The sequence below is a fragment of the Poromitra crassiceps genome (genome assembly GCF_964638095.1).
Source record: "Poromitra crassiceps genome assembly, chromosome: 17".
Lineage (NCBI taxonomy): Eukaryota > Metazoa > Chordata > Actinopteri > Beryciformes > Melamphaidae > Poromitra > Poromitra crassiceps.
In genome coordinates, this window is record NC_139635.1 from 297,628 (window position 1) to 310,193 (window position 12,566).

Below are 12,566 nucleotides of genomic sequence, written 5' to 3' on the forward strand. Positions count from 1 at the left end.
AGCCACAAGTGTAGCAAGCCAATAATGTCTTGAAATGCTCGGAAATACTGTGATTAGGCCTCCGAGTAGAGTGTGCTGAACAACCCAGTTAGGGATGCATTAGTCTCGCTGGCCAGCCTCCCCTCCCTACCGGGAGAGGAGTCTGGGATAACTGGGATAAACCCTCCCCTGCTCTACTCTGCTCTCCCATTGGAGCGACTGTTTCAGTCGCTGCCGGATGTCCGCTCCCGGCTTATTACAAGCTCTGTCATTGGCTCCGACCATGTCAATCAGAGCGGCTTCCGCCCCCCCCCCCCCCCCCCCTATGTGTCGCTGTAAATAGTGCCCTGCCACCGCAGCGAAAACAACAACGCTAAGTAGCTAGCCAGCTAATGGCACAAACCTCCATGCTAGCTCATTGCTACATGCTGAAAACGGCAAGTTGGATTGTTGGAAACTATTTTCCGTGGGCAGTGCCGCTAAGCGCTGCCCATGGCAATCCCATTATGGAGACCTGCGGTGCCAGACTCCTCTCCCGGTAGGGAGGGGAGGCTGGCCAGCGAGACTAGGGATGCATCAATATGAAAATTGTGACCGATACCAATAACCGATATCAACTTTGCTGTTATGGCCGATAACCGATATTTGCCAACATTTATTTACTCAAAAGGAATTTCAGCATTTCAGTTTAATGTGTTTCCAAACGCAGCTGCTTCTTTTCATTAAATACTGCTTCACTACCCTGTTTAATTTGATGCAGCTTTTAACACTACTTTTAATCAATAGCACGTCCATCATGTGTCAATCAAATTGTCTCATCCCGCCCACCAGTAATGTAGTGTACACACTATGATCTGTGTACTCAGTGATCGACTACACTTGACAGGTTTATGTTTGTGTCATCAAGTTAGCAACAAAGATGCTACATGTCTTTCTGTGAAGAGATGCAGGAACAGAGAGACAAGACGCTTCTCTTTTGGCCCAGCAAGTAGCTGGAGCCGCTTATTTCCTAGTACTCTACATATTCCATCGCTGCTCACAAGATAGACTGAATCACTAAGCCAGAACATGGCAATACCTCAGGCCATATCCCATAGTCCTTTGCGGGCCATGTGACTGTGGCCCTCCTTGCCCAAACCTGTACTTGTGATTTATGTCCACTAGATGTCACCACAACTGATAGTTTCCATTAATTCCATACGCTGCTTGCTAGCAACAAAATATAGTTAAAACCTTTTTGAGTTGTTTTACTACATTTATAAACTTTTCTAATGTGTCATAATGAATTGCCTTCACCTCCACAGAGAGAGGAAGACGAGTGATGACAGACGAGGACCTGGACTGCAGACATCCAGTCAAACCAGCATCGTCCAAAGTAAGACTTGGGGTGTATCTACTGTGGTCACCATTTCTAAAACCAGGACTTCTTGTGTTGCTACAGACACATGTTTCTTCCTCATGCAACATATATACATACACTGTTTGTGTGTGTGTGTGTGTGTGTGTGTGTGTTTATACACACACACACACACACACACACACACACACATAACATTAATACCAGATACTATACAGTATTTGAGTAACCCTTATTTACTCCTTCATGTCTTCCAGTGGACGGTGCTCTGCAGGTGGTTTTAGATGAGCATAAGATCATTCTGATAAAGAGATGTGGATTTGTGACAGAAGGAACTGAAGCAGGAACCGCTGAAGCAGGGACTGGAACCTCCTTCAACAGGATCTACACTCTGCTCTACATCACAGTGGGACGAAGTGAAGATGTTAATACCCAACATGAGGTGTGGCAGCTGGAGACAGTGTCCAAGATGAAGCGCCTCCATGAACCACTCAAACAGGAGACAGCATCCAAGATGGAGGAGACCCATGAAGCTCCGATCAAGTGCCACGACATCTTTAAACCCTTACCTGGCCAAGAGAAACAAAGGAAAGAAAAAGAGATAAAAATCAGAGTAGTTCTGACACAGGGCATTGCTGGCATTGGAAAAACCTTCTCAGTGCAGAAGTTCACTCTGGACTGGGCAAAGGGTTTGGAAAATCAAGATGTCAGTCTTGTGATTCCTCTTTCGTTCAGGGAGCTGAACTTGATCAAAGATGAGCCGTACAGTCTTCTCACGCTGCTCCATGTTTTCCATCCAACATTACAGACGGTCACAGCAGAGCAGCTCTCTGTCTGTAAAGTTGTGTTCATCTTTGACGGCCTGGATGAAAGCAGACTTTCAATGGATTTCCAGAACACAATGGTTGTGTCTGTCGTCACACAGGTATCATCAGTAAATGTGCTGTTAACAAACCTCATCAAGGGGAATCTGCTTCCCTTGGCTCTCCTCTGGATAACTTCCAGACCTGCAGCAGCCAATCAGATCCCTCCTACATGTGTTGACAGGGTGACAGAGGTACAAGGGTTCACTGATGACCAGAAGGAGGAGTACTTCACGAGGAGATCCAGTGATAAAGAGCAGGCCAGCACAATCACCACCCACATCAAGGCATCCAGGACCCTCCACATCATGTGCCACATCCCAGTCTTCTGCTTCATCACTGCTACAGTTCTGGAGCACATGTTGACTACAGACCAGAGAGAAGAGATGCCCAAGACCCTGACTCAGATGTACTCACACTTCCTGCTGGTTCAGACACAGAGGAAGAAGCAGAAGTATAATGAGAGACGTGAGAGGAGTCAACAGGAGCTGACGAAGACTGACAACGAAGCTCTTCTGAAGCTGGGGAGACTGGCGTTTCAACATCTGGAGACAGGCAACCTCATGTTCTACCAAGAAGACCTGGAGGAGTGTGGTCTTGATGTCAGAGAGGCATCAGTCTTCTCAGGAGTGTGCACAGAGATCTTCAAAAGAGAGTGTGTGCACTTAAAGAAGACGGTCTACTGCTTTGTTCATCTGAGCATTCAGGAGTTTCTCGCTGCAGTCTACCTGTTCCACTGCTACACAAACAGGGCTAAGAAAGTACTGAAGACATTCCTGGGAAAAGACTGGGACGTGTACAGGGATAAAAGTAATCAATCCCTGCATGTCTTCCTGAAGGAAGCCGTGCTCAAAGCCCTGCAGAGTAAAAATGGCCACTTGGACCTCTTTGTCCGCTTCCTTCATGGCCTCTCACTGGAGTCCAGCCAGAGACTCTTAGGAGGCCTGCTGGGTCAGACAGACAGCAGACCAAAAAGCATCCAGACAGCCATCAGCAACCTGAAGAAGATGGACACCATCAATATCTCTCCTGACAGAAGCATCAACATCTTCCACTGTTTGATGGAGATGAATGACCAGTCAGTACATCAGGAGATCCAACTGTTCATGAAGTCAGAGAACAGATCAAAGAAGAAACTCTCTTTGATCCACTGCTCAGCTCTGGCCTACATGCTGCAGATGTCAGAGGAGGTTCTAGATATGTTGGACCTGAAGGCGTACAACACATCAGATGAGGGACGGCGGAGACTGATCCCAGCTGTGAGGAACTGCAGGAAGGCTCGGTTAGTCCTGGTATCTTTTTTATTTATTATTGACTTATGTATTTATGTATGTATTAATTTATTTATTTATTTATTTATTTATTTATTTATTTATGTATGTATTTATTCACTCACACACACACACACACACACACACACACACACACACACACACACAGTAAGGATCCCCATTAACTCATGTCAATGGCACCAGGGTTCCTGGGGTCTGAATCCAGTCCATCATATTCATACAACATCACATTTGTGTTGTATATGTTCATCAATAAAACATGTTGATGAGTTTAAATACGTTATTGTATATCCCACTCTGTGCTTTAAAAAGCATATAAGGAAGATCAGCCAAACACTGAAATATAATCTAACCAATTTCAGACAGATCAGAAACTCGGTCACTACTGTGGCATCCAAGATCTTTTTAAACACAATTATTTTTTCTCATTTCTCCTATTGTATGACATGTTGGTCATAAGACATCCCTAAAGCTGCTTGAGTCTCTTCATAAACAAGCCCTGAAAATATTTGACAAGAAACCACGACAACATCACCAATGCCCTATAACCTCCCGATATAAAATGTTAAATTTTGAAAATACAATCATGTATTCCAATATCCATATGGTGTTCAAGATAATACGTGTATGTAGGTGTATGACGTGCAGCGCACAGGCCTCCTTGAGGCATCCTCCCTGCCCATGGTACGGCATGGTAGGATTGCCTTTTGCCACAGGAGGTTCTGGTGAGACGAAGGAGGTGCCCGGCCTGGAATCACCCCACAGGGCCTTAGACCTCCATGCACCGAAGGTCTCACAATACTGCGGTGTAGCACTAAACTCTATTGCAGCGGATTGGGCGTGATCAACCCTTCCTCGGGCAACGTTGCAGACAGAGTAGGAAGGCTGATCCGTGAGCGGCTGCTTCTGGGACGCGGGTCGGGGTAGTAATCGGCCTCGGCTGGGTCTACTGGGCGAGGGTGTATGATGTTGACAGACCCGAAACACCCCACGACCCCAGTTAACATCACTGATGACGCGTCCCAGCGCATGCAGTAGTATGTATACTTGAACCGAAACCCCTGGCTGTATACTTGAACCGAATACATAATGCTGCTCCCTTTGTCTAACTCAGCAGCAGAACAAAGGTTTTAAAGTAAACCATAGTTTATAGATATTGGTGCAGCCCTTTCAGAGGCTGTGCATATTGGATAGTAATCCCTCACATCAGCTATGACTAAAGATTGTTTGTACTTGCTGTCACCAACCATGGCCACGCCCCCTTGCACATCACTCCCCTTAAGGGCTGCATGTGGGGTATATAAGGCGGGCGCGCACATCGTTCTGCTCCCAAAATAGTCATTTTTCTTCACTATTCTGTGGAGCAGTGTGCCCAGATCTGAAAGGGCTGCGCCAATATCTATAAACTATGGTTTACTTTCAAACCTTTGTTTATATTCTATTGGCTTCGCCCTTTCAGAGGCTGGGGTGACCAGGCAGGGTATTCCCCTTTGGACCACCTAGCATCCTCACGGGCCGGGCCCAGGGAGCAGGTGTGGTTTTCAAAGGGGAAAACTCATTTAAGACATAATAGGGAGAATCAGATTCTAGCCTATCCTTTCATGTCCATGAAGCACCATTTGCTCTCTACAGGAAACTCGGGAGGAAAGGGAGAGAAATAGTCTCCTGGAGAAGGAGATAATAACCTTTCCTTAAGGAGGAGGGACAGGGGAAGTTCCTCTTAGAGGAAGAAGACCCCTGTTAAGAAAACCCCACCATTTGTCTTGGTTTAGGGTTTGCACTATTTAGTGCTTGTAGAAGCATAGAAAGAGGTATTACCTTCTTTCTCATGCTCCCAGTACTGAGTGGGTCAGAGAGCTCTCTGAGACATCTCTCAGGTAAAAGCGGATGAAGGGACCAGCTGAGGCCCATGATGCCACTGCACAGATATCTGCCACAGACATACCCCTCAACAGGGCCATGGAGGAGGCCATGGCTCTGGTGGAATGTGCAGATGCCCTGTGGGGGCTCAGTTCCTGTCGCCATATAGGCCTAGTCTGTGATAGCATCACAAAACCAATGGGAGAGCTGCTGTGTGGATAGGGCGGCCCCTGGTGACTGGACTCTTTAGTGGACAAACAGCTGTTGTCTCCACCTGGTTTTTGACGTACGTAAAACATATTGTGTCAGAGCGCGTATTGGGCACAGGCAGTGTGCCGCCTCCTCAGAGGGGTCTCTGTGAGGAGGACAGGAAGCCTCTAAGGAGATAGTTCTTGATCTGAAGGAGCTATATAGAGACTTGGAGATAAAGGAGGGATTTGGCAACACGGTGGCTGATCCTCCATCTGCTCTGATAGACCGACATGATGGTGCCACTGACAGAGCGAGGTGGCTGATCCTTCATCTGCTCTGATAGACAGACACGATGGTGCTGATCCTCCATCTGCTCTGATAGACAGACACGATGGTGCCACTGACAGAGCAACAAGTCACTCATTCTTTTGGCTGAAGTGAGAGCCAATAAGAGGGCCGTTTTTAATAAGAGCATTTTGAGCCATATTTTGTCTATCGGCTCAAAAGGAGGCTCTCTGAGGGCGCGCAGTACCAAGGGCGCACAGTACCAAGGGCAGGTCCCACTGGAGGGCCAGTGAGCGCACGACAGGTCTGCTGCATCTCAAACCTCTCAAGAATCTCCTAAGAAGGTTATGGGAGAAAACTCTTCTATCACCAAAACCTTCATGGCATGACAACATTTCTGCTGCATAACATTTTATGGTTTCTGCAGCCAGATGTCTGTCCACCAGGGACTGTAAATATGAGAGGATAGTGGGGAGGGGACACGATGTGGGTTCCACTCCCTTTCCCTCACACCAGGCTTGGAACGCAGCCCATTTTGCTGCATAAACCATGGTAGTGGAAGGGGCTCTGGCGTTCTGAATGGTGCGTACCCAGGGCGAGAAATTCATTTTGCAAAATAGGGGGGAATTCCCCCCTTAGGTTCTTCAGATATATATATTAGATTTTGGAGGGATTTATAGACTTTGGGGGGATTTATTTAGTCGCCGGCTAAAAATTTTGGTCGTTTGAAGCCAGTGATGTTATTATTCAGTCTTAACCATCAATATTTGGTCATTTTCTCATTCACTCCCACCACCTGCTCTCCCTGCAGGGCTTGAAATTAACTTTTTTGATCACCAGCCAATTAAAGTTACCAGCCAATTAGAATTTCCACTAGCCAAAATGTTTTTCTTGAAATAAACCAGAATATGAGTGCCACTGGGTTAATTTAAGCATAAGTATCAGTAAAAAGGAGTTATGCATAATTCATCTATAAATTACAGTATTTCACTGGTAAATTGTGTGATTTCAAATTGTGTACAAATATTTTTAGTAGCACTTCAAGTGTTAATCTATGCCTGACTGTATGTAACTTTATTTTTTATAAATTATTATGAGAGGGGTTCCCCCTTTATACACCTGGCGCCACATTACAGAAACTCCCTATCTTATGTCTTAAGTTAGGATAGGATTTTTTCTGATTTTGTATTACAGAAGCAAATCCTAACTAACTTTAGGAATCCTATCTTATCTTGCTAAATCCTATCTTATGTCTTGTTAGGAAATCCTAAATACTCATCCAGCATCGGTTATCAACTTTTCTGTCTGTTACCCTAGCAACCACTAGCAACAGACACCTCCTCCTTTTTCAACTCGCGGGGGAAGTAGGGGCGCTAGTAACCTGCTATTAGCTAGTAGGCTAACGATGTGTGTTGTTGTCGAACATTTTTGAGATTGTGGGGCAATGGACCAAAAACGAAGGGCATTTAACTTCAAGGCAGATGAGTTGGAGGTCTTAGTGACCGCCGTAGAAAAGGTTAAAGACGTGCTTTTCGGAAAGTTTTCAGCCACCCTCACGCGGGAGGTGAAAGAGAGGGAATGGGCTAAAATAGCAGAAACTGTCTCTGCCGCATCAGGCATTCCTCCCCCCTTGGAAACTATATGTACCGAGGAGCCAAATTGCTGATGGCTGTTGCTACCTCAGTTAAATTACGTGACATAGCAGGCTGAGATATTTTGGATATGTCGGCCACTTCGGTTTGAAAATCTCCCTTCGCAAAAAAACGAAGTGCATTTGTAAGTTGTACTACAACCGGCAGAGCCCCGTGTCGCCTAGTCGGTCTCTCCAACACAGGTCTCAGCTCCTCGGCTAGCTGCAGTATCATGTCCCGGGGCAGTCTGTATCGATAACGAACGTTCTGTCATCAAAACGCAAAACATCATTAGGGTCCCGCATGAGCCTTTCGGCAAATAAATTGCGCCTGTTGACATTTTGTTGGTTTTGCAAATGTAATAACAGCGCAGCCATAACGTAGGTAGGTAGGCTATAAATAGGCTATAAATTATAATGAGATGCAAGATGGCTGTTGTTCCAGTTGAAAATAGCGTAAATTAGTTAGGACAGCATAGCTGGCATCTTAAAGTTAGGAGAGCTTTTTAAGATTTTGGGGAGTTGGGACGCTTCTGTAATACGCTTTTCCCATTTTCAATTAGGATGAGAATATTGACTTAGGAACTGTTGTTCTGTAATGGGTGTTTTCCTAAATGAAGTCCTAACTCTAATTACCATGGTTACCAATAATTTAGGATAGGATTTGGAATGTAGGAAGTTTCTGTAATGTCGCCCCTGGCCCCCAAAATGTCTGCACACCTCTGGCTGCATCTTACTCTCAATGCAGCAGCTCACTTGTATGTTTCACTCATGTTTTTTTTTTTCTCTCTCTCTCTCTCTCTCTCTCTCTCAGTCACTACTGTATCTGTAAGTTCTTCACAATAGAAATCGTCCAGGTTTGTTGATGAAAGCTCGCTTTTTTATCAGCAAACGTTCAACACGGCTCCACACGGCTGAAAGCAATCAGGATCACGCCTGGCACAGGTGCTGCGTGTCAGGATCGTTAACCTCATTCTCGTTCTCTGAATCAACTGGCACTCAGCATCGGGAGGATTAACTTTACTATTACAGTAACGGGGGTACGGTGGCGCAGTCGGTAGCACTGTCGCCTCACAGTCAGAAGGTCCTGAGTTTGATTCTCGCCTGGGACACTGTGGGCGCTGTGGTTGTGTTTCCCCCCATATCTTCAGTGCCTACTGCCCAGGTGGGTTATCTCGTCGTAAGGGCCTTTCTCTCTGTGTGGAGTTTGCATGTTCTCCCCGTGCTCCCCCAGGGGGTTCCTCCGTATATAACCCCCCCACTAAAAACATGCAGAAGATCAGATCGTCATCGTCATCCGACCAGTAGTCTCGCTAGCCAGGCTCTCTTCCTTTCCGTCAGAGAGTCTGGCGCTGTGGAAACAGGCAACATGGATCAGCCCGCCCCTGCTCTAAAGCTGCTCTCCCATTCGAGCGGCTGTTTCGGTGGCAGCAGAATATCCGCTCCCGCGCTTGCAAGCTCTGTCACGCTCTGTTCATTGGCTCTGACCATGTCAATCAGAGCGGCTTCCGCTCCCATGTGTGTCGCTGTAATGCTCCCGCCGAACGCTAGCTAGCGTAGAAAGCTACAGGCTAACTCGTTGCTACACGCTGAAAATGGCAAGTTTTGAAGAAAATTTGGATTGTGCAATAAAGAAGGCCTGCTCGGCACAAGTTCCACCCCGAAACTATTTTCCAAGGGCACTAACGCTAAGCACCGCCCAAGACGAGGCTGATTGGTTAACCCAAACAGAGCATTTTTTTCGCAATCCCACAATGGAAACCTGCGACGCCAGACTCTCTGACGGAAAGGAAGAGAGGCTGGCTAGCGAGACTATCCGACCAGTGACGACAACATCCGAAGTTGGTCCCCGGGCGCTGTACGAGAAAGCGACCACTGCTCCTTGCCTGCCCCCCGGAGGAAAGGACATACCTGGATGGGTTAAATGCAGAGGACACTTTTCACCGGCCACCGTCAGCATGAGTGTGTTGTGGCCGCATGCATGTATTGTGGTGTTTGTGTGACAATAAAAGACGGGCTTGTCCGTTACGAGAGAGACGGGCTTGTCCGTTACGAGAGAGTTTTTAACGTTGTTACACTAGAGAGTAGTGTCGAGAGAGAACAGAGTGAGCGTGCTATGACGGAAGTGAAATTTGGTCCGCGGGTCGTGTAACCATCTAACGCATCCACCAGTCGTTTGAATGCAAAGTAACGTTCTGCACCAACATAAATGGGTTCACGCATCAAATGCAGGATTATTCCCCCTTTATCAATTCAAAATGTGCAGGAATTCAATAAAAATATGTATGAATCCTGCAATCCCATGCCCAAATTCAGGCCCTGCATAACACATTTGGTGACATGCCTAGCCTTGTCAAACGCTCCCGTTCAGCAGCCACCACGGTCTGCCTCTCAGGAGTTGGATCATAGTTGGGAACTACGAAGCATTCATGCGTTCTGGTGCTCCCAGTATCAAAGATAGGCCGTCCTCCTGAACCTGTGTTAGGAGATGTGAAATCACAGGGACAGGAGGGAAGACATACAGGAGGGACTTGGGCCAGGGCTGATGGGAGAACGCGTCTACCCCTAGAGGGGGTTTGTCTCATGTGTTCAGGGAGAACCACAGAGGACATTGGACATTTTCTTTGCTTGCAAAGAGGTCCACCTCTGCCCTGCTCCTTGCACTAGATCAGGTAGCAACTTCCATTCTCCTGGACGAGGACCACCACGTGACATAAGGTCTGTGGCTTGATTTTCCACCCCTGGAATAAAAAGAGCTTTGAGGGAGAGCAGCTGTGTTTGTGAACACATCAGCAAATCCCTTGCTATTTCCATGAGTGTGGCAGAGTGTGTCTCCCCCTGGCGGTTGATGTACGCCGCTGCGGTTGTGCTGTCTGTTCTGACCATCAAGATATAATAGATGGACTGAGGACCTGGTCCCGTTCAGTGAAGCCGCTGCATGTTAGATCGCCGCTCTGGCGGCTGTATCCAGTATAGGTCACAAGGCCCGCCTCCCCATGTTAGTGGATGGGGAAATAGACAAACTAAACAATCACAGTACACGTTAGATAATCTTTTCCCAAAGGTGGTTTGTATCGTTTTAGATAGTTCTTCTCATGCTAATGCCTGTGCAAGTGGTCATTTTTCTGATCAGTTTGTTTTTAATTAGTTATTTGACGTATAAAAAGGGATGATTGACAGCTGTGGCACCCAGTCTCAAGCCGTCATCTGGAGAGGCTCTTCACCTTATAGATCTAGTTTACATAGAGAAGACACTGCTTGGTAAAACAGTAGGAAGACACTGCTTGATCTGTCTACCAGACTGTATATCGATGAACATTGTTTTGAGAAACGTGCGCAATATCAATATCAATATCAATATCATATGTTTCACGTATACAAAATCAGTGTTCATCTCATTGAACTGAATGGTGATGTCAAACAAACCTTATATTTTGAAATAATATTCCTGCCATACCTCATTTGATCAGTTTTTAAGTAACATTTGCTTGTCATCATCAATTTAGACAGCAGAAATGTCACTATTAAAATAACTTCATATCATCACGATGATTCTACTGAAAGACAACAAACAATAATAGGCTATTGAATTATCATCCACTCCAGCCCTAAATCAAGCAAGTAGTAACAGACGTTCGCCTACTAGTAGCCTACCTTCTGAATCATATGGGCAACAGATTAGTAGGCATATCAATCACGGAGCAGATTACAGAAATAGACAGTAACCTGGTCAGCAGCCCTCTGATCTCTACATCAAACTTCCCTTTAGCATCCATATTTACTTGAAAAGCACATGGCATAAACACTTTGGAAGAAGGACTTGCCACAGCATGTGAATGAGTTACATTACATTACCTATGAGGAAAGCACGTTCGTGCATGCAAATAGAGAGTCGGTCAAAAATGCATTGCCATTGCTCTACCTGGCCCCACCTCCACCTGGTCGCTAGATACCAGCGCCCCGAATCTCTTTGTTTTGAGAGCGAACAGCGCATGTGCAATTTACACAGATCCTGCTGCAGCACTGGTGGAAGCCGGAAGTGCCCGGACGGCGTCCGTGGCAGAAAGTAATTCACCCAAAACAGTACACATGTAGATCATTATGAATCTACATATTTATTGCAGATTATATAGGCTACTCACTATCTAATATTCACCTCGCTCATAAAAAATATATATATATATATATATTTACCTGTAAATTCCGGACTATAAGCCGCGGCTTTTTCCCCGTTTTTTGGCCCTGCGGCTTATATAACGGTGCGGCTTATCTATGGATTTTTTCAAAAAAAAAATAATAATAAAATAAAATCTCTCTTTTTTAGCACTCTTTCTAACTATAAATCCACTTCTGTTTTAATTTCCTCTCTTGCCCTCTTTTCACCACACCGCGGACACTGTGTGCACTGTAAAAAAAAACAAAGGTGGTGTTGTGTTATGTTGTTTTGTTGAAATGTTAATACGGTAAATGGGAGCTTCCTCAAACAGCCATCTCTTTCCCGACAATCCCCTCTGTGCATGAACCCTTACATATGGTAATTACGGTAAGCAAACGGCCACTCGGTGACCTCCAAAATCGATGGATTTTACAGGTTACACAGCTTCATCAGCACATTGTATGTGCATTGCTTTGCTGCTTGTTTTTTCGATTATTTTTTTGTAAAGCACCTTGAATTGCCTTTGTGTATGAAAGGTGCTATATAAATAAAATTTGACTTGACTTGACATCATTTGGCGGAAATCAACCGGTTACTCCTACCGATTCAAAGTTCATTTCAGTAGCAGACCGGAATCACAACAAGAGGAGCAGTAGAAGCAAAGGGTCGTGCACTACCGGTAACTCTCTCTCACTCACCATGGGGAAGATACGCAGAAATTCACACGACGCAGCTTTCAAGTTGAAAGCAGTCAATCTCGCATTAAAAGACGGAAATCGAGCAGCAGCACGTAACCTTGGCATCAACGAGTCAATGGTGAGGCGTTGGAAGGTGCAGCAGGAGGAACTGTCTCAGTGCAAAAAGACCAAAAAGTCCTTCAGAGGTCATAAAAGCAGATGGCCCGAACTTGAAGATTCCCTTGAAGATTGGCTGTTGACCCAGAGAGCAGACG

General features: G+C 45.8%; 1 protein-coding gene across 1 annotated transcript in view; it reads left to right on the forward strand.

Moving 5' to 3' along the window:
* Nucleotides 1-1,260: 1,260 nt before the first annotated feature.
* The window catches only part of LOC310791991 (NLR family CARD domain-containing protein 3-like), a gene marked incomplete at both ends in the record, with an annotated part of 59,442 nt that continues 48,136 nt past the window's right edge, over nt 1,261-12,566 (forward strand). Inside the window, 2 exons of the mRNA XM_083653672.1 lie at nt 1,261-1,354; nt 1,594-3,481. Coding sequence (XP_083509798.1) covers nt 1,261-1,354; nt 1,594-3,481 — 1,982 coding nt within the window. The remainder of the gene's footprint in view (nt 1,355-1,593; nt 3,482-12,566) is intronic.